The sequence below is a fragment of the Balaenoptera musculus genome, chromosome 13, assembly GCF_009873245.2.
Source record: "Balaenoptera musculus isolate JJ_BM4_2016_0621 chromosome 13, mBalMus1.pri.v3, whole genome shotgun sequence".
NCBI classification, from domain to species: domain Eukaryota; kingdom Metazoa; phylum Chordata; class Mammalia; order Artiodactyla; family Balaenopteridae; genus Balaenoptera; species Balaenoptera musculus.
Window position 1 is genome coordinate 64,738,049 of NC_045797.1, and position 23,348 is coordinate 64,761,396.

The following is a 23,348-nucleotide window of genomic DNA, read 5'->3' on the forward strand; positions in this document are numbered from 1 at the left end:
CCTCATGGTCCCGCTCCCCCTTCCCGGCTGCCCCTGCGTTCTATAGAGGCGAAGGTGGCGGCTAGAGCGACTCTTCAGCCCCGGCCGAGGTCTGGGTGTAGAGGTACGCGCTGAGGTCTTTGTCAAGGAGCAATTAGGGTTTCTTTGTAATGTTAGAAAAGTTTCATTGAGTCCTGAAGCGCTTTTACCTATGTTGTGTTATTTAATTTTTGCAATACCTTACGAAATAGATTATATTCCCATTTTTCAAGTGAGGAAACAGGATTAAGAAATTTGCCCAGAGACGTACATCTAGTTTGCGGTAGTAGCTGAATTTGAACTCAGGCCGACTAATGACGGACTACTGTGTTGTGCTTCCTAAAATACTACTTAAATTCTATAAGATTAATTTTATTTTACAAAGGGAAAATAAAACACATCGAAATATAATTCATTCGACAGAAATTGAATATGGAGTACGTGTGTGTCAGGTACTGATGAAAATGATATTCTGGTAAGAAGAGACAAAACAAGTAGGAGAAGGAAATTTTTAAAATATATCGATAAGTAGTGCCATTTGGAAAATAGGGTAATGGTATAGAGAGTAACTGGGTCGCTAATTTAGAGAGGTAGTCAGAGAAAACTTCTCTAAGAAGATTAAATTTGACTTCCAAATGGCAAGACTTTCTGTGAAGTTTTTTCTAGGCAGAATAAGTAATGCAAATACCTAAGTAAAACAAGCAAGGGTGTTTTAAGATCAGAAAGAAGGTAGTATGTCTGGAGAGTTGTGCTTGAGGGGAAGAAACGAAGAGAAGGTCTAAGTGATAAACAGGGGCCAGATCAAGTCGGAATTTCTAATTAGGGGTAAAGAGCTTGGTTGTTTTTCTTTCTAAGTGAGACCGGAAGCCAGTGGACGGTTTTAATAACGGAGTGACCATCTACTTTTTGGCTGTGGTATGGAGAATGAACTGTAGATGGAAGATAATAGCTAACATTTATTAAGCACTTATGTGGTAAGTATTGTTACTAAGAACTTAGTGTATCACCTCATTTAATCCTCATAACAGCCCTTTGATATAGGTACTATTGTTAGCCTCTGCTTGGAAAGTTGTGTGCCAAGGTCACACACCTAGTCAAAGGTGGACCTGGAATTCTGTACACCGTAGTTTTAAAGCCTTACCAACTACTCAGTACTTGCTACTCCTGGACAGGATTAGAATCAAGAAGGCAAGTTAGAACATTATTGCTTCATTTACCCTGAGCAAATCATTCTCAATTCTTTTTTTTTTTTAATATTTATTTATTTGGTTGTGCCAGGTCTTAGTTGCAGCAGGTGGGCTCCTTAGTTGTGGCATGCGAACTCTTAGTTGCGGCTTGCATGTGGGATCTAGTTCCCTGACCAGGGATCCAACCCGGGCCCCCTGCATTGGGAGTGCAGAGTCTTAACCACCATGCCACCAGGGAAGTCCCCATTCTTGATTCTTGAAGTTTCTTTCCAGTCTTGTTTATTTTAACAAAACTGGAATCAAACAGTACATATTATTTATAGTCTGCCTACTTCATGTAAGGATGTACTGTGAGTTTTTTCCCGTGTCTTAATTTTCTAGAATATAGTTTTAGTGACCTTAGAGAATTCAATCATAGGCATGTGCCTTAATATCAGTATATTTAACTAATTCCTTATTGATGAGTATAACAGGGTTTAGAGTTAGCAAAAAGAAATCTCTCAAGCTATTTTAAGAAGAAAAAAATCTAATACAGGGAATTGAGTAATTGATATAAAATCATAGGAAACAACTAGACAGAAGATCAACAATGAAACAGAAGACTTGAACAACATTATATACCTATTAGACCTAACATATGTCTAGAATACACTGTCCAACAACAGCATAATACACATTCTTCTCTGGTATATATGGAGCATTCCAAGGACAGAACATTTGTTAGGCCATAAAATAATTTTCAGTAAATTTAAAGGGATTAAAATCATAGCAAGTATGTTCTCCAAATATACTGGAATGAAATTAGAAATCCATAACAGAAGGAAATTTGGGATGCTCCCATCTGGTGGAAATTTTAAAAACATACTCTTAGTCAATGGATCAAAGAAGAAATCACAAGAGAACTTAGAAAATACGTTGAGATGAATGAAAATTAAAACTCAACATACCAAAACTTATTGGATACAGCAAAAGCAGTCCTTAGAGGGAAATGTATAGCTGTAAATGTGTGTATTAAAAAAAGAAGGATCTGAAATCAATAACCTAACCTTCCATCTTAAGAAACTAGAAAAAGAAGAGCAAACTAAACTTAAAGCAAGCAAAAAGAAGGAAATAAAAGGACTTCCCTGGTGGTCCAGTAGTTAAGACTCTGCGCTTCCACTGCAGGAGGCACGGGTTTGATCCCTGCTCAGGGAGCTAAGGTCCTTTGTGCTGCGTGGTGTGGCCAAAAAATTAAAAAGAAGGAAATAAAGCTTGGAGAGGAAATAAATGAAATAGAGAATAGAAAAACAATAGAGAGGGAATTCCCTGGCGGTCCAGTGGTTACAGTGGTTAGGACTCTGTGCTTTCACTGCAGGGGCTCAGGGAACTAAGATCCTGCAAGCTGCATGGCAAAATAATTAATTAATTAATTAATTAATTTTTAAAAAAGAGAAAACAAAACCAAAAATTGATTCTTTGAAATTTTCAACAGAATTGACAAAGCTTTACCTAGACCAAGAAAAAAAAGATTCAAATTACTAAAATCGGGACTTCCCTGGTGGTCCAGTGGGTAAGACTGCACTCCCAATGCAGGGGGCCTGGGTTCGATCCCTGGTCGGGGAACTAGATCCCGCATGCATGCCAAAACTAAGACCCAGTGCAGCCAAAATAAATTAATTAATTAAAGTTTAAAAAATAATAATTATAAAAATTACTAAAATCAAGAAAGAAAGGGGGGACATTACTATTGATCTTACAGAAATAAGGATCATAGGGAGTATTATAAACAGTTATATACCAACAAATTAGATAACCTAAATGAAATGGACTAATTTCTATAAAGACACAGACTACTGAAAACGACTCAAGAAGAAATAGAAAATCTGATTAGACATAAACAAGCAATTGAACTTATAATTAAAAAAAAAATTCCACAAAAAGCCCAGGCAAAGATGGCTTCATTGATGAAGTCTACCAAACATTTAAAGAAGGATTAGCACCAATCATTGACAAACTGTTCCCCAAAAATAGAAGAGAAAGGAACACTTCTCTACTCATTCTATGAAGCCAGAATTACCCTGATACCAAAACTAAACAAAAACATCACAAGAAAACTACAGACCAACATCCCATATGAACGTAGATGCAAAAAAACCTCAACAGAATAATAGCAAAATGAATCCACCAAAATATAAAAAGAATCATACACCATGAATGAGTGAGTGGGAATTCACAGGAATGCAAAGCAGGTTCAACATATGAGAATTAACAATGCAATACACCATATTAATAAAGGGCGAATGCCACACAATCATCTCAATAGATGCAGAAAACATTTGACAAATCTAACACCCCTACCAGAAAAAACAACAAACTAGGAATAGAACCACAGACATAGGTTCTTGTGTTGAATAATTAGACCTTTTAGTTTGGAGGTGTATTCTACAATTAGGCCCAGATCTTTGTATGAAGTTATTAGACGTTTTATTTTGTTTTGAATATATTTTTGCCGTTAACCTGCTTACTCTTTCTTGTTGCTTTTGCTATTGTTTGTATTACGAAGTCTTGTTTCATGTGTTTTGTTTATATTTTATTGTTTTATCTATTTTTAATGTATAAGGGAGTGTTCCATAGGAAACAGATGGAAGTATAAACCTGGTAAGTCTTCAGTACAAGCCAGCCCTAAGCCCTAACAATTGGAAGTCCCATTGGATTGGTGATCAATTGTTGAAAAAGTGATTGATCAAACTTTGCCTTAGGTATCCTGCAGAACCTTCATGAGAACACTGTCCTGTCAGTTTGTCAAAAAAAGATCACTTTGATTAGCCCATATTCTGGGATTAGTGATCTGTAGAGATTGTGACTGTTGATTGTACAGACTCTTCCTAGTCATCCTGCTTGGCTGGAGAATCTGTGACACTAACAAAATACACATTGTTGATCAACCACCATGGCCTCCCTTTCTTGCAAATTACCTATGTCAAAGTCTCCACCTCCTCCTAGAAGAACTTCTGCCCCTTATGTAAAATTACTTACAATCCAAAGTCTTGCATTTTCATTGGTAAATTAGAAAAAAATCAACATAGAATAACAATTACGAGAACTTTTGACATAAAATCAATTTTTTAAACTGAGAAGACAGAACACCGGTGAACAGTCAGCTTTGTTAATTGGTATGCTGAGCCTTCAAAAGAAAATTCTAACTCCAAGGCAGTCTCTCTGAAAGATTTTGCAACCTTCTGAAACCTACCCTCCTGGCATTTTGCTCTTTCTCTTCAGCTGTCCCTGACCTTCTAAGTGACATACCTTTTCTTCAGGGTTTTCTCAGGAAAATCAAAATCACATTGTAAACTTACTAGACCAGAAGTCAGATTTATAGAAGTTAAATGAAAACTCTAATCTAGAGTCAAAACCCAGGAGTTTAGGAAAATCTTTTTCCTAAACTTCAGGGAGACAGGCAAAAAAAATTGCTACAGAACTCAGGATTTTGTTAGATACTTAATGTCCTGGACTACAGATCTGTACCAAATAATTCAATTGTTTGTTCCTCAGAAAGGGTAAAATGTTTTATGTCAGCAGAGTAGAAAAGATTTAAATAACTCAGCTGTGTAATAAAAGTTTAAAAATAAAAGTAGAAAATATACCATTTAATTTCAGCATCTTTTAAGGGAAGATTGACCAAAGATTCAAAATTGTAAACTAAATAAAAATGAAAGGGAATTCCCTGGCAGTCCAGTGGTTAGGACTCCATGCTTCCACTGCAGGGGGCCTGGGTTCATCCCTGGTCGGGAAACTAAGATCCCACAAGCCGTGCGATTTGCGGCAAAAATGATGATGATGATGATGATGTTTGGAAGTTTCCTGAGGTCTATTTTTTTTTTTTAGTTCCCTAAGGATTGAACCCAGGCCCTCGGCAGTGAGAGCGCAGAGTTCTAACCACTGAACTGCCAGGGAATTCCTCTCCAAACATTATTTGAAAAGATTTTGAAACAATGAGAAAGTTGCAGAAGAGTTTTAACTACAGTGCAAATAACTTTGTTTTCCTTGAAATGTTAAGGTTAAGTCGTTGACCTGCTGCCCCATCACCCCCAAACATGTTAGTGTGTATTCCCTGCAAACAAGGACATACTTCTATGTAACCACAGTAACAGCCATCAAAATCAGAAAATTAACAATGACACATTACTGTCATCTAACCCTTAGACTCCATTCAAGTTTTGTCAGTTGTTCCAATAAGGTATTTTATAGCAGAAGGAACCAGTTCTAAATCACAAGTTGCAATTTAGTTGTCATTCTATTTTATCTCCTTCAGCCTGGAACAGTTCTTCAGTTTTTCACTTGACTTTCACGAATTTGCCAGTTATTTTGAAGATTCCAGTTATTTTGTAGAATGCTCCTGGAATAGATTCAGGTTGTGAATCTTTGACAGGAATATCACAGAAGTAGTACTGCATTTTTCTCATTGACCCTATTATGTGAAATTTGGCCCAGTAATAACTTTCATCACTAGATTAAGGTGGTATCAAGTTTTTCCACAGTGAAAACTGTACTTTGAAACTATGTGAATGTATTCATACTTAATCACACTTTCAATTTATTCTTGTGTTTATGTATATGTTCACATTGGCTCATGGTTTCTTATTTTACCTCATGGGTTATAATCCATTACTACAATCACTTTAGATGCTCAAAATTGTCCAGTGGGAGCCCCTCTAATCAATAATTCATCCTCATCCTTCTTTAAGCACTTTCTTCATTTCTGGCACAAGATATTCTGGGTTATCCTGTATTTTCTCTGCCCTAAACCTGGAGTTGGCCATTTCACCAAGGAGCCCTGGTTCCTTTAGTGGATATTATGCACCGAATGTTTGTGTCCCCTTAAAATTCGTATATTGAAACCCTACTGCCACAACGTGATGGTATTTGGACATGGGGTCCTTCGGAGATAATTAGGATTAGATGAGGTCATGAGGGTGGGACCCTCAAGATAGGATTAGTGTCCTCATAAGAAGAGACACCAGAGAGCCTGCTCTCTCTCTGTCACTGAGGACACAGCCATTTACAAGCCAGTGAGAGCTCTCACCAGAAACAAAATTGGTCGGCACCTTGATCTTGGATTTCCTACCCTCCAGAACTGTGAAAATAAATATCTGTCATTGAAGTCATGCAGTCTATGATATTTTTGTTATGGCAGCTCAAGCAGACTAAGATTTTGATAGCAAGAAGGGGGATGCTGCTTTTAAAAAACACCTAAAAATGTGGCAGCTTGAACAGACTAAGACAGTAGAGAATTTAGAAGACAGGAGTAGTATGTGTGCGCATTGCTTTTGGGGTGTAACTACTCCAAGGCCTTCTCAGTGCAAAGAACTGGGGAATATGTGTACACAAATATAAATATATTTACATCTACATTTCTTCATCTATTTTTATATATCTTAAATCATGAATTCATACTCTTAAATCCAATTCCAGCCCAACCCCACAGGTTTCATTTTTTTTGTATTCATAACTCCTTTCTCCGACAGAAATATGGCTCCACTATGGTTAATATATTGACTTGTCTGATTAGGTCTCCTGCATGTAAGCAGTTTGTCATCTTTGCTGACACCTTTTCCCAATACACACCTCTCTATTCTTGAGAACTTATTCCTCATTCCAGGTTGCCCCAGTGCATATGAATAACTTCCTTACTCTGTCCCCAGTACCCCATACTAAGCTGCCCATTATTGTAGACACCCTCCTCACCCCACTTGGTCTATGACACCCCACTTTGGGCCACCATGTGTCCCTTCTCCCCACTGCAAAACCTGCCCTGAACCACTGTGTGGAAGAGAAGCTAGCATAGCTGGGCTGAGATTGCTATCTTTTGAAAGGCCTGATTGCAAGTTTGGTTGGCATCTGGGAACTTGGATTTGGGGGAGGGTTCCCACCATTCCCTGAGAGTGGTTCACTGTGCCTAACACAGTTAGGCCTAACATCTTCACCCATGTTGTCATAACTTGATGCTGGAGGAATTAAGTGCATCCTATGTAATTCCGCTGGGAGAGGACTCTTGGAAGCTGGTGCTTGGTTTCCTCTGGACTTTGCCCCATACTCTTGTTCCCTTTGCTGGGTGAGAGATTATAATATGCATCCTCATTAGTCTACCTTACTTTAATACTATACAACTTTATGTACAATATAATAACCTTATTTCAACATAATTCCATTTACTGCCCTCTCCCACCCTTTGTGCTATCTTTGTCATCTACTTTACTTCTACATACATTATAAATACCACACTGTAAATTTTTTTAAAACAACAAATAGATATTCAGAGAAATTAAGAAAAAATTATCTTTTGTATTTACTGACATATATATCATTTGCAAAGTTCTTAATTCCTTCCTGGAGATACAGATTCCTATGGAGGATTACTGTCAGCCTAAAGAATTTCTTAAAGCATTTCCTATAATGTCAGTCTGCTAACAACAAATTCTCTTAGGTTTTGTACACCTGGAATAGCTTTTATTTTGTCGTACTATTTTGAACATTCTAAGTAGACATAGAATTTTAGGTTAACTTTTGTTAATTTTTGCACTTTATTATTTTTTTGATGTACACTTGATTTCCAATGTTGTATTAGTTTCAGGTATACAGCAAAGTGATTCTCATATATATATATATATATAAAATTTTCCAGATTCTTTTCCATTTTATTACAAGATATTGAATATAGTTCCCTGTGCTACACAGTAGGGCCTTATCTGTTTTTTATATAGTAGTGTATGATTTTTGCACTTTAAGAACGTCATTCCATCATTTCCTGGATTCCATTGTTTCTGATGAAGTTAGCCACCACTTTTACTGTTTATTCAAGTGTAATGTCATTTCCCCTCTCTGGCTGCTTTTGAGATTTTTTTGATTTGGTTTGGTTTTGTGCATGTGTGTGTGTTTTGCAATACTATGCACCCAGATGTGATCTTTGTTGCATTTATTCTGCTTGGAATTCACTGAACTTCTTGGACCTGTAAGTTGATGTTTTCCAACAATTTTGAGAAAATTTCAGGCATTACTGCTTCAAATATTTCTCTTGCCCCATTCTCTTCCTCTCCTCTCCTCTGGACCTCAAAAGTACCTGTACATTAGACTGATACTGTCCCACAGGTCTCAAATCTCTGCTGTTTCTTTTTTTCTCTGTGCTTCAGTTTGATAATTGTACTGGCTGTCTTCCACTTTTCTTCCTCTGCTTGTCCAGTTTACTGTTAAGCCCATCCAGTGAATATTTAAATTTAGACACTATATTTTTCATTTCAGATTCTAATTTTTAATCACCAGACTTTCCATTTGGTTTTCAGTTTCTATTTCTTTGCCAAGAATCCCAATCTATTGATCCACCATTTTTCCCCTGTAAATTTTTAAATGTATTTTAAAGCTGTTAAAAAATAATTTTGTTAACTCCAACATAGGGTCATCTGTGTATCTGCTTCTATATATTTTCTGTTGATTACGGATCATATATAATTTTTCTTTGTACGCTTAAGGTTTATTTTGTACTGCACTTTGTGAATGACATGTTGTAAAGACTCTGGATTTTGTTTTCTTCTAAACAATGTTTTATTTTAGCTAGCTGTTAACTTACTAATGTATAACCTTGATGCTGTGAAAGCCTGATATTAAGCTTTGTTTCAGTGAGTTTCTTCCCATTTTGCCCAGAGTCCTAAAGTACAGCCCTTAGTTCTGGGATGTTGTCCTTCCTCCTAAGCCATGGCCCGTCTTGGGTTTCAATGGGAAACCAGAAGTGTTTACTAAACCCCTCTTACTCGCCCTGTATTCGCCCAGCCGTTGTTACTGCTACTCAGTTCCTTGGACTTCAACTATTGCTTTCTGCTGGGTTCCTTTGAATATCACACTGCACAGGTACAATCTGGAATCCATCAAGCATTTGAAAAGAATCTGCAAGCAGATTTGGGGGATTAGATCTCTGAAGCTCTCTCCTTTTCAAAATTTCCCTCCTAATTTCAAGCTGTTCTAGAAGCCCCAAATGACTCCTCAGGCCAGCAAGACTGTCACATTCTGCTTGAATTCTATTTCCAAGCACACTGCACAAGCTGGAAATTGCCCTCATGGTAAAAGCTAGTTAATGTGGATCTCTTCTAGTATATGATTTTGTGCTCTTTTTGCCTGTTTTTGATTGCTTTCTAGAGTCTTCTAATCACAGCTTTTTATACTTTGTTCAGACTTTATATTTTTATTGGCAAGAGAATCAGTCCAATAAAAGCTATTCCTTCAATACCAGACTGCAACCTCTGAAATCTCAAAAAGTTTCAAATAAAAAAATTAAAAGCAAAATAAAGTTTATAATTTATTTCCAATCCATTAGGATAAAAACCCACTTATGCAGCTGAACCTTTTAATTCATTTCTTCTGAAGAAAAGTACAAAAGACCAGAGTAAAACTGAGACAGGCATTTAAAGGAAAACCCTCTGACTCAGAGTCCAAAAACAAACTGTAAATGGTTCATTCTACCAAAAGAATTAGTTTTTGTACAAAATATAATGAATTTTACACTATAAACAAAGACTGCTGTATATTTACTTAAATTAGAATTCTAGTATCTGATTTTCCTCCAATTCTTCCCAAGCACAAAGTGTATTTGCAAGTCGGAAATCTAATAACCTCAATTGGCAGACTGTCTTAGAATAAGCTTTTACCCTTAAGATATCTGGAAAGATAGTATTGATTCTTTCCCTTGGCTCAAAGTTCAGTACATCAGTAAGTTTTAATTTACTTTACGAAACTCTGCCATATTAACATGAACAGCACACTAACGTTTAATGTTTAAACATTACCTTTTACGAAATAACATGGCACAGAGCTCAGTGCAAAATCTACAAGGTCACAATCTAAGCCTAATACTAATTCGGGAAACCTCAGCAACTTCTATCTTTATTGAAAAAGACCAAACCAATCCCTTACACATCCTACTATATAATTATTCTATGTTTATGGCCCTTCCATGAGAGAAACACAGCTTAAAATAAAACTTGGTCACAGTTAAGTCAAAGAAAATAGTTCTGTAGCACTAAGCTCAATTTTAGACCTCATCAGGAAATTAAAGTAACTTCCATACACGGATGGATATTCATACAGTAATATAATTCTGACTCAGTGTTTATGACAATATTAATTTGACTTTTATATAACATTTGAAGTCTTTGTTATCTGAAACCTTTCCCAATAAAAAGTGAGCTACATTCAATTACTGCAGATAATTTTATGATACTTTTAAAGGAGTTTATATTTTAAAAGTTGAGTTTAAAACACACAGACTTTTAATACGATTGACCAGTTATCCAAGTATCAATAATGTTAATCTTTTTCTAAATGAAAAGAAAAAATGAAATTTTATGAGCTTTATTGAAAATGTTTTAATTTGGGATGTTCCTAATTCTTGTCATCATGTATACTTCATCATCTGTCATTATCAGTATTTTATAATGGATGGTTTAGTGTTTGAGACCTTAGAAAGATACTACTCATGACCTAAAAATATGTATGGTTCTACCTTAAAAAATTTTTTTTCTATTTATCTCAACCCTCATTTTTATTATCCAGGGAGTTCTATGATTAGAAGAACATGATATAAGTTATGGTTACAAACAGCACATGATCTTAAGAAATCATACATCTTCTATATTTAGATAAATCTTTAAGATGAGAAAGAGTAAAGTTAAGAAGAATGTATGTCTTCATTATAAAATTCTTATCTAGTGGGGGCAAGTTTTTAACTTAAATATATTCTCTCTAAACCAAAGATATTTTTCCTAAATGAAAAATATTTGTTAGTACTATAAAATTATTATTTTCACCCATGACATTTTACATAAAAGCACCAAAGAAAATTTCTATAAACAAACTTTTAACCAGTAAACTAAGGGCAAATATCTATTTGCCTTTATTACAATATTTAAAAGGCCATGATATGAGTCTCTACTTCCTACAATGACATTTTTGTAATAAAAACCCAGGCATACTTATACAAACAAGAAACAGAATTACTGTACATTTTTGGGGAACAAAAGGCAGATTAACAGACTAAAACTTTTTAGTTAACAAAGTGAGCACAAGAAACCTATAAAATGTATGCAATGTATAAAAATTCAGTAATTTTTGTTAAAGTTTCATTGGAGGGATTAATAATTATTAAGAATAAAACATGGTAAATCCACTGGCTTGTAATTATCCTATAAATAGTAAGAAAGTAATAAGCAATAAATTAGAAATGTCTTAGCTCCTAGTACTTCCCTTCTCTTGCACAGAAACCACTTTTACAGCAGTTAAAATTGGCTTTCTTAAATATTAGAATTCTAACAGAAAATAAATTCCATTAGGAATAAGTTAACAGTCTACAATAGATTTCTGACAAATATATTAGAAAAAAAATACCGCAGGTCACAGGAGGATTGATCTACATGTTGTATGACAGAGTGTCTGAAAACTTCAAAATTTCTCCTTCTCCATTTCACTAGATTTGTTTTGTTGCTATCATATTGCTTTCTAAATTGTTTGGTAGAAAGGTAATAGAAAAATAAAAAGTGAAAAGGACGCATTGTTTAATGTCTGTAGATTTATGAAGAAGAAAAAAACCTTCAAAATACTTTTTTCCTACTACTGTTACATAGGAAAAAGTTTCATTTGGCACACAATTTGTAAAAAGAAAAAAAAAAGAAACAGTGTTTGGCATTCCAATCACCCATAGTGTAGTAAAGACAACAGTAGGAAAGGAAATAGGAAAAATTACTATTTTAAGAAAAGATGTCAGAAGACAAACAACCAAAGGCTCTACAACCAAAGGCTCTTGTGTCTTCTACCATTCACTGTCTCTGGAATACTTTCATCTGCAACATAATATACAAATTATTATTTACATTATGATTATATTGGTAAAGAAGACCAGAATCAGTTTTTGTTCTGCTCTAACTTACAGTGCCCATCGGGATATCTGTGACCATCAAGGCAAGAAGGCCTTAAACAAAATACTCAATTTGCATTGTATACTTTATTTAAATTTATTTTACGGTTCATCTTCTGGGGTGCACAAATAATTGTAAGACTCTGAAAAGTCCTGTAAACTTAGGCTGAGTTTCTGTAGCAGATAACTATTCATAGAAGATGGTATGTTTCTCTCTTGGAAAGTAAAACGTTCTGCAGGCTTAAACAGTAGTATCTCCAAAATCCTTGTTCCAACGTATGTATGCTTCTAAGGTTTGAGGACTCACGCTGCGTTTTATCTTTTTTAAGGATTCGGTGAAGTCAGATAATCGAATATTTCTCATCTAGATTAAAAAAACACACATGACGATAGGTGAACATATATGCAATAGTTAACCCAATGACGGATAAAAGTAATGATGCTGTTGTTTATTAATCTTAAAATATATAGAGATGTATTCTTAGAAAATCATGCCAATCATCTTATTTTATATATTATTCTGTATTAGGCAAGTTTGCTATATAAGAAATCCTACCAAAATGCTATACCAATATACTTTCATTTCACGTTTTAGCTCCTAGGTATTAACATTTTAAATCACAATATTTTCCCATTATAAAAACAAAACATACTCATTACAGAAAATTTGACAAAATATAGACAATCAGAAAAAAGAATCACTCACAATTCCACCGTTCAGATATACAACCACTATTCGGCTTATCTCCTTCCAGTTTTTTTTCTGCGTATAGTTTCATGGAATTTTGCACTCTCAAGTCTCACTCACCACAAACACACTCTACCTAAATTCATGCCAGGTTTATCAGAAAGGAAAGAGGAGTTTACAAGATGTACACCGGACTTTGAAGGAAATATTGCTCTTTAACTACAACATGGAGGAGGCTTATGTCTGAAATTTTCTAATATTAGTATTGCTTATAATACATTTTTATGTCAATTTGGTCTTATTTTCTGAGATTTTTAATTGGCTTCAAGAAAGTAAAATAAAACAGTACTGAGTTAATAAATACCTAATTTTTACCTAAGGATTTTCAAAAGGCAAAATGGAGTTTGGCACAAGATGACCGGTATTAAAAATTATCACTTATGTATTATCATATGTATATTTTGCTCCCAAATAAGAAGTTAAAGAAGAACTGGAGACAAACTTCAACAACTGATATTTATCTATATTATTCTTTTTATTACTCTTATAAAACCCAATCTAACTACTTCACATCCTCTCTAATATCAACATAGCACAAATTAAGAAAATCAACTACACTTGTAACTTGTAGCCTAATCTGAAAAATTTGTCAAAATGAAAAAGGATATATTGTTACCACAATCACTGCATGACCCCTATTTGCTCCTTATTTAACTGTAAAACACACACTGGCTCTTCCTAAAGCCCCACATTTAGAAGAATGATGAATGTAATGTGAGTATTATCTATGATACTCCTGAATATCTGTTATAAAGATTAAGGTTTCAAAAGCTTTTGATGAAAATTCTAATTTATGTTCATAGTTCAGGGTGTGTGTGTGTGTGTATTTCACTGTGAAAAACAGTATGGAGGTTTCTCAAAAAACTAAAAATAGAACTACCATATGACCCAGCAATTCCACACCTGGGTATATATCTGAAAAAAACAAAAACACTAATTTGATAAGATACATGCACCGGGCTTCCCTGGTGGCGCAGTGGTTGAGAGTCTGCCTGCCAATGCAGGGGACATGGGTTCGAGCCCTGGTCTGGGAAGATCCCACATGCCGCGGAGCAACTGGGCCCGTGAGCCACAATTACTGAGCCTGCGCGTCTGGAGCCTGTGCTCCGCAACAAGAGAGGTCCGCACACCGCGATGAAGTGTGGCCCCCGCTTGCCACAACTAGAGAAAGCCCTCGCACAGAAACGAAGACTCAACACAGCCATAAATAAATAAATAAATAAATAAATAATTTAAAAAAAAAAAAAAAAAAAAAAAGATACATGCACCCCAATGTTCATAGCAGCATTATTTACAATTGCCAAGATATGGAAGCAACCTAGGTGTCCATCAACAGATGAATGGATAAAGATGTGGTGTGTGTGTGTGTATGTATATATATATATAAAATAGATATATATATATGCACACACATATATACACACAATGGAATACTACTCAGTCATAAAAAAGAACAATATTTTGCCATTTGCAGCAACATGTATGGACTTGGAGGATATTATGCTAAGAGAACTAAGTGAGACAGAGAAAGACAAATACTGTATGATATCACTTATATGTGGAATTCAAAAGATACAACAAACTAGTGAATATAACAAAAAAGAAGCAGACTCAGATATAGAGAACAAACTAGTGGTTACCAGCAGGGAGAGGGCGAGAGGGGCAATGTAGGCGTAGGGGAGTGGGAGGTACAAACTATCGGGTGTAAGATAGGCTCAAGGATGTATTGTACAACACGGGGAATATAGCCAATATTTTGTAATAACTGTAAATGGAAAGTAACCTTTAAAAGTTACATAGAAAATATGATATTTTAAAGTTAGTAAGAGACTAATGTATATAACAGGAAAAATCAACCAGTAGCTAGTTCAGTAAACAGGGAAAAATAAATAGCAAAGAAGTCTTATCAAAACAAAATAATAAAAGAACTAATAAAGTTGAACTGGATACAAACTGGGCTTTATAAACAAAGTACATTATACTCTGAATTTATAACCAATGATTTTCAGCACTACCTTTTAAAAACACAGAATTCCAACACAATTATTTGAGTTTCTATTCTTATAAACGATAAAAGGCAAATTAGGTATATCTCATCTAAATTTCTGCATATATACCAGCACCTGATAACAGTTATTAAAATTGTACCAAAGAATGGCTGAAAAAAATTCTAGTACACAATTTTAAAACCAAACTACTTGTGTTTTTCTGTCATCTCATAAATAAGAAAATAGAATGGATTTCCTTGATCTCTATAATAAATTGCCATTATTTAGTATTTATGTATTTTAAAATTATTTAATGGATACCTATACAGTATTCACTATTGCCAGACTTTTTTAAGTGCTTTATAAATATTAACTCATAAGCCAGGACTAATGACTAAAAGCTATTATCAAATTATTAATACTAAAATCATTAGGTTCAAAATAAACTTAAACTGAATGAAAGTATACAGTAGAACCAAAAACTGTAACACTGTAACCTGACTACACATAATTAGTGGAATGGTCACAAAAGGTACCAGTAATGTTATTTTTTGTAATTCATTCAGTAGTTTTAATTTTAGTATATGGTCTGTCCAAGGGACAAAGACAGAGGCCTAAAATGTCACACAATGGGCCTTTCCTCAACTTTAATCTAGGGGGCCAGAGTACATATATGAAATATCAAGTTTACCTGTCCTGAGTCCAAGGTAGGGAGAGTGGTGTGTGGAAAATAAATAATTCATGCACAATGCTTACTTTCTGGGTAGAAAAGTACTATTAGGCTTATGCTATGAGTATAAGAACATTTAAAAAAATAATATATTGATGGGATACTGTAAATAAATTATACCTAAACTATTAAAAAAAAAACCTCAAGACAGTACTAATATATTTTTAAAAATTAGAAAAATGTGGACTCAAAATTATGAATCAGATAAAAGGGACCTGAAACTTATACTTTAAACATGATTTTTTAAGGTAATAGTAGCTAAACACCAAAGTATATGACATGTGGAATTCTCTATTCCTAAGCTTCATTCACGTCAAACACACTCCAGGTAAACTAGCCTGCTGAAATGGAAAAAGGTGGTTGCAAGAAGTTTGAAGGCTTTCTTAGTAATGTAGTTGGTTAAGCACCATGCACAAGATGCCTGAAGACAACCTCAAATTTACTTGGAAGCTTGAAGAAAAAAGACTGCCAAAATGTACTCATACTCAAGTACATTTATTCTCTATGTTAAGAGTTCACTGTTAATACTTGGACAGGACTCTCTGCAACGTAATGTGCAGATCCCCTAGCCAGCCACCAGCCTCCAGCCCATGCCTCTGGGGTTTTTTATTGGTGTTTTTTGTTTGTTTTGTTTTCAGTTCACATTTGGACTCCACTGGAGTTCCATTCTCTCTTCTGTTCCAAGAATGAAGTCTCTTTGGTTAGTAATGTTTCAGGTGCTATCTGAGCTCTGAGACATAAGTTACATAATTCAAATCTGATTTAAACTGGCTGGTTACATAGTTATGATCATTTTGCATATCCAATTCTATATTTTGCTGGCAATTTTTTTCAAAAGAAATGCTTCAGCATCTCATAAGGGGACCTCCCATATTTTTTAAATGTAATGAATTACATTACAATGGAAACTGTATTGCTTTTATAAGAACGAAGACATAAACATTATTGAAAAACTAACAAAACAGAACATCAAGGGGTTAACCTGTTACAAGCTATATTCATAATGTATAAAATCCTCAAGTTGCCTATAATTTTGTTCTGTTTAGTATTTAATATGATTTGACAGAAAATGACTTAATGATTATGTATATTTATTGTGTATTACCAAAGGACACCATAAGAGACTAGTTGGACAGTCCCCCCTCCATATTTTGAAATGAAGCAAAATTAATTTTTTCTAGTTTCTAATCAGATAAACTAGAAAAATCCAGACAAAAGATATGTTTTACAATCTAGAGGACCAGAACAAAAAAAAGATAATTGTAAAATAGTATATACCTCACTGGCAGACATATTCTTCACTTGTTCTGGTTTCAGTTCTGTAAAATATAAAAGTCACTTACAAAAAAAAGATTTCCAAGTTTAAACTAATGAAGTACAATAATCTAAAAGTATATGTTCAATATAAATCATTATATTCAAAGAGACACACATTAAGAGCCCATACAATTTATAAATGCTTAGAATAATATTCCTTCTTAGGAAGGCATTCAATTTCTTTATATATTGCTCAAGAACAACAGATTCTACAAATTTCATAGTAAACTTAAAATAATGCAACTTGTTCTTTACAAAAGGCATTCGTTGTTTTAAGCCAACAACTTTGTTTCAGAATAACAGCTAAAATATTCTAAAAAATACACATGATTTATACATTAGCTACTGATTCTGAGTCCAATATCTGAACAAGATTTCATGCCTCCTGCAGAAAGAAAGCTTGACTAAAATGCTTTACCCAGAGTTTCAAACTATATTCTCAAGGTTACATTTATTATTCTCTAAAGCAGCAGCTCTTAATCAGTACGCTGTTTCACTGTTAGAGATACGTTCTGGAAGTTGCATGTTCCATGTTAAACTTTACCACCATAGCCAGTAATCTGAGTGCATACCTGAGAGCATCACCCATCCACTGCCCATGCTGCCTGTGGAAGAGTAGCTGAGAACATCTACTCTAAAGTGATTATCGCAGTGAGTTTAATCTAACATAACCTAAAAATGGTAGATGTGGTATTTCAGAGTCAACAAATTACCTTGAATCAAAACAGAGCAATGAATGATATACTTTGCTGCAATTTTTCAAAAGATAACATATAATGATAAAAGTAAAAACTTCTATTTATATGTTTCCTTACACACATTAATTTCAAGTAATACTAGAATACTGAAATGAAAAGAACCAAAAAATAGATAAGAAAATCTTCCCTTTATTATTCTTTTCCACTTGCTTTAAAAAGTTCTCATTTTCTTGAGTTTTCTGCTGCTAACCTACTATCAAGAAGCGAAACCTGCTGTCTAGAACAGGGCTCATGGTCCACCGATCCACGGACTCTTTGTATGGTCTGTGAGCTAAGAATGGTTTCACAGCTTTTTGTTGTTGTTGAAAAAAAAAAAAGAGGAGGATGAGCAGGAGGAGTCAGAAGAAGAGTGAGAAGAATATGCAACAGAGAGCATATGCAGCCCGTGAGTGTAAAACTATTTTCAGAAAGGTCTGTTGACCCTAAGTCTAGAAACTTTGTATCAAGTTTTAATCAAGTTTTTCACTGATACAGTTTTACTGCTTTCTTACTAATAAAAAATACTCTCAATAGGGACTTCTTAAACTTCTGAAGTGGTCTAATAAACAGTTGTAAATGTTTCAAGCTTTTGTATTCCTACCTCGGATAGGACCCAGTGCTGCATCTTTTGCCAAAGCTGTTAGATCACTTCCTGAGTATCCATCGGTCATTCTGAGAATGGGAAAGAAGAAAGAGCAACTTATTTTCACCTTTGCAGATTTAAATCTCCACATAATAAGAGGGTAAAACCTAGCTTGCCTTTGTTATCAAGCAGACAGCTATGTGACTTGATTTTAAGGGCAGAGGAAGGCCTACTTGCTAAAAACAAACAGCCGACTGGTTCCTTATAATGCCTCAAATTTTCATTATTAGAACCATTCGTTTAGATTAAAGTATAGTATATCTCCAGGAGGCTCCATTAAATTGTAAATATGTGCCCTGGAAAGGTAACATCTATAAGCCATTGCTGGCCAACTGACATATAACCACAATTACTTCTCTATAAGTTAATGAGTCTTTATCTTGACAAAGAGAACTGCCTTGATGAAATGAGGGCCAATCAAGGAAGATTTCTTTAAATGTAGGACAGACAGGATGAAGGAAGGGTCTGGGATAGAAGACATTGGCAAAAGGAGGCACACCTGAATGGGATGCCACAGTGGAGATCCTGGGCAGCCAAGACACTATCAAAGGGAACTAAGAACTAGGGAGGCAAAGAGGAAGAGGAAAATAAAACAGGAAAAAAAGCATTTACTTATCATGTACTATGTTAAATACCTGCGTAAACATTATTAGCAGAATATTTGATTGGAATTCAAAGAAGGATCTCAGTATTTCCAAGTACTGAATTTGTTATTTTTTCATAGGTATCTGGGAACTCAGAGTTTTTAACAACATAACTAGCTATTCACATTCTTGTTGAACATTTTAAATTACTTTATGAGATTTTTTTCAATGACTAAAATTCATGAGTGTATCTCCTATATTCAGTTTCTACTTAATACACCACTCATAAAAAAAAAGCTGAAGAAGTCAAAGTTTAAAAAAATTATGTGTAAGCAAAAGAACAAGTTTAAGTGAAAATATGTGTTGGTGTAGGCAGATATGAGATGTTTTACATTTTAAAAATTACTTCAGGGCTTCCCTGGTGGTGCAGTGGTTAAGAACCTGCCTGCCAATGCAGGCAACACAGGTTCGAGCCCTGGTCCAGGAAGATCCCACATGCCACGGAGCAACTAAGCCTGTGAGCCTCAACTACTGAGCCTGCGCTCTAGAGCACATGAGCCACAACTACTGAAGCCCGCGCGCCTAGAGCCCGTGCTCCGCAACAAGAGAAGCCACCGCAATGAGAAGCCCACGCACCACAACGAAGAGTAGCCCCCGCTCACCAAAACTAGAGAAAGCCCACGCGCAGCAACGAAGACCCAACACAGCCAAAAATAAATAAAATAAATTTATTAAAAATTAATACCACTTGTAAGTTTTAATAAATTTATAAAAAGAATATATACTACCATCATTAGCTGTTTAGGTCATGTCTTCTAGAGGATCTACAGACTAAAATTTAGACACCATATATATAAGAAAATGAGATGAGAGAAGGTAAAGGAAGTAGAGAATGAAACAATAAGAAGTTTTCTGATAGATAAATTACTCATTTCATACATGAGCTTACTTTAAAGAAAACAGAAAAAGAATTCTTAAAAAAAAAAAAGCTGCAAGATAGACCAAATCAAATTACTCACCTAGCAAGTTGTGCTAGTTCTTTTTGGGTCAATGGGCTTCCTTGTTTACATAATAGATTTTTTAATAAAAGTAGTCGTGTCTGAAAAGAAATATTAAAGAATTATCAGTCCTAAGAATTGGCTTAATAAAATATCCAGGAGTCAGGTTCAAATCCCAACTCTCATTTAGGAGCTGAATGATCTTATACAATGATCTTATACCACTCTACCTCTTAGAGCCTCACACATATATCTGTTAAAATAACAATTTTTTGAGAGTTCCTGAAAGAGTTAAAAACAATCCAAATAAAACACTAAGAAAGTAGCTGCTGTTAATACCAAGGATGCTAAGGGTCTGAGCTAGACAACCACAATTAAAAAAAAAAGTTTTATAGAGATATGAATTCATGTAACATGGAATCTCACCCTTTTGAAGTGTATAATTCAATGACTTTTAATAAGTTTAGAATTGTGCAACCATCACCATAATCAAATTTTAGAACATTTCTATCACCCGAAAAAGTTCACTTGTGCCTGTTTGCAGTTAATCCCGACTTCCACCCACAGCCTTACCTAATCACTATCTACATTGTTTCTAGAAATGAGCCTTTTCTAGACATTTCATAAAAATGTAATCATATGATAGGTAATCTTTTGCATCTGGCATCTTTACTTAGTATAATGTTTTTGAGGTTCATCCATATTATGGTATGTTTAAGTAGCTCATTCCTTTTATTGCTAAACAGTATTCCATTAAATGGATATACCACATTTGTATATCCTTTCACCAACTGATGACTTTTTTTTTTAAAGGATTTTTTTAAAATTATTTATTTATTTATTTTTGGCTGTGTTGGGTCTTCGTTGCTGCGCGTGGGCCTTCTCTAGTTGCGGTGAGCAGGGGCTATTCTTTGTTGCGGTGCGTGGGCTTCTCATTGCGGTGGCTTCTCTTGTTGCGGAGCATGGGGTCTACTTAGTTGCTCTGCAGCATGTGGGATCTTCCCAGACCAGGGCTCGAACCTGTGTCCCCTTCACTGGCAGGTGGATTCAGGCCACCAGGGAAGCCTGAAGACTATTTTAGATTCTCTGTAGTTCTTGGCTATTATTTATAATGCTGTTATAAAAATTCTTGTACATGTCTGTGTAGACATATGTTTTCATTTCTCTTGGGTAGATTCTTAGGAATGAAATTTTGGGGTCTTACAGTAAGTTTTCTGTTTATCTTTTTAAGAAACCGCCAAACTTTTCCAATGCAGCTGTACCATACACTGGAAGACTTAATACTGTCAAGATGGTAGTTCTTGTTTCTGCCTTAAAAAAAATTCAAACACAGATACATACCTCCTCATTTGGCAAAGACACATATACCCGTTTGGTGAAACGCCTAAAAAAAGGATTCAAGCAATCTCAGAAATACAGTTTTGAATTTACAGATAATTCAGTTCAAGTAGCACATAACAAGAATAAAGCTTTAAATATAATGCTCAAGGCATTTGAATACATTTTAGTAGTTATCAGTGTAAAAGTTACTCTTTTAAAACATTCTAGTTAAATATATAAAATAGATACCTAATAAGGACCTACTGCATAGCACAGGTAACACTACCCAATACTCTGTCATGACCTATATGGGAAAATAATCTAAAAAAGAGTGGATATATGTATATGTATAACTGATTTACTTTGCTGTACACCTGAAACTAACACAAAATTGTAAATCAAATATACTCCAATAAAAAGTTTAAAAAAAGATTCTAGTTAATGTTTAAAAATCCTTAATTCAATATTGTCAGAATTAAATTAACCATTTATGTATTTGTATTTTTTTAACAGCAGTAACACTTTAAAACAAAATATCTGATATAATAAGTTGAAGAAACAGATCTCTGCTGTCTTCTTGAAACTGAAAACAACTAAAACCAACAAGGACAACAGAAACAGAAATGTAAACTCCATCATCAACAAACTACATAACATTTACAGAACTAAAATGTATGAAGAAGGGCTGCCTAGGGCAGTGAAAATTACACTGACAAAGGTGAATACAGACAGCACCTGCCACTGCAAATTTTAAACATGGCTGTCAGAGCAGAGTTTTCCAGAGGAAACAGAGACAGCACACTCTGAGGGATAATAAAACTAACCTCCCCATATTTAAACAAACATGTGAGGACTGGCTCTGCAGATCATGTGACCCTAGTCAGTAGCAAGGGAATGGCAAGGAAGATGAGGCTGAACAAAGAAACTCAAAGATACATCATCTTTGTAAGAAGACATCAATCAGTCTGGCAAGATGACAAGCTGTTTTGCAATGACCAATCTTTTTCAGTTGAAGAAGACTAAATCAACCCAATCGCTTATTTATATACACGTATACTTCTTTATCAGGTAGGGCTTTGTTGTGAGTCAGGGAGACTGCCCACCAGTCCAGGGTATTCATAGGACAACTCAAGATACATGCTTGCTATCTTTCTTTTCTAGCTCTTGTACAATATCCTTCCAAATTAGGTTTTCCAAGAAAACTCCCCTTATTCAAATAAAATTAACAAGCAAAACAGACAAAAGCATAGGACTGATTTTAAAAAACAGTGCCAAAAAAAGAGGGGAAAGAATACAGTAAACATAAAATAGATAAAATGAAGAACATGCACAAGAGGATTTTGCCATAAAGCAAATTCAAATTGTGACCAAATATCTTTCCAAGAAATAAAATAATTTGATTAAAAATAAAGGCTCCTATGAAATAAGAGCTCAGTGAGATATAAAGCCTCAAGGAAATGACATACAAAGGCTCAAAGAAGTAGACAACAGAAGATGAAAAATGGGATTGCAGAGATCAGGAAAGCAATAAAAAAGAAAACAAAAACCACCACAGAAACAAAGGCTACAAAAATAGTAGTAGTAGTATTAGAAAGGAGATTAGACACTAACCCTACTGGATTAACCCATAAATGTGAATAAAAGCAGGCTGGCTTCAGACTTTCACACTGCAACATCCAATCCTAGAAACAATGGGGCAATGTTATAAATTCCTCAGGAAAAGAACGGGAGATCCAAGAATTTTATGCTGAGTCAAACTGTCCTCCCAGTAGAAAGGGAATAAATTTGATCAAACACACGAGAAGAGAGCATATGGCTCCCATGAGCTGTGCTTTATCAGCTTCTCATGAAGCCCAGTAAAAGAGGGTAAAAATCAGTTCTGGAGTTTTAAGATACTTTAATCCAACCCAGAAGAAATAAGTAATTTCCCTAAAACCATAATGTTAAAAATAGTTTTCCTGATGTCATGCTGGCCCTGTCCTCAAAATCTTCAGTTGGTAACAAGAGACCAGAAGATGGATATAGAGAGGAAAATAATGAATTTAGTCTTAAAATTGAGAGAGAAGGAAACAAGAAATATGTCAGATGAACACATAAGTAAATACATCTGTAATAAACGTGTGCATTTCTACATAAATCGCCCTA

The 23,348-nt window shown here is 34.8% G+C and overlaps 1 protein-coding gene and 1 long non-coding RNA gene across 4 annotated transcripts in view; one reads left to right on the forward strand and one right to left on the reverse strand.

Moving 5' to 3' along the window:
* The first annotated feature begins 29 nt into the window (after positions 1 to 29).
* LOC118905721 lies at positions 30 to 23,340 on the forward strand. The gene is made up of 3 exons (XR_005022332.1): positions 30 to 103; positions 874 to 992; positions 21,717 to 23,340. It is a non-coding gene; the product is annotated as an uncharacterized LOC118905721 (long non-coding RNA).
* SPAST (spastin) overlaps positions 11,084 to 23,348 on the reverse strand; it is a 53,581-nt gene continuing 41,316 nt past the window's right edge. Inside the window, exons 13-17 of one of the 3 annotated variants that reach the window (XM_036872446.1) lie at positions 21,225 to 21,267; positions 19,905 to 19,984; positions 18,260 to 18,330; positions 16,883 to 16,923; positions 11,084 to 12,502 (exon numbers count right to left, since the gene is read on the reverse strand). In XM_036872446.1, the coding sequence (XP_036728341.1) occupies positions 12,380 to 12,502; positions 16,883 to 16,923; positions 18,260 to 18,330; positions 19,905 to 19,984; positions 21,225 to 21,267 (358 nt within the window). In that variant the 3' untranslated portion in view covers positions 11,084 to 12,379. The remainder of the gene's footprint in view (positions 12,503 to 16,882; positions 16,924 to 18,259; positions 18,331 to 19,904; positions 19,985 to 21,224; positions 21,268 to 23,348) is intronic. The other 2 variants (XM_036872447.1, XM_036872448.1) reach the window with 2 other exon arrangements.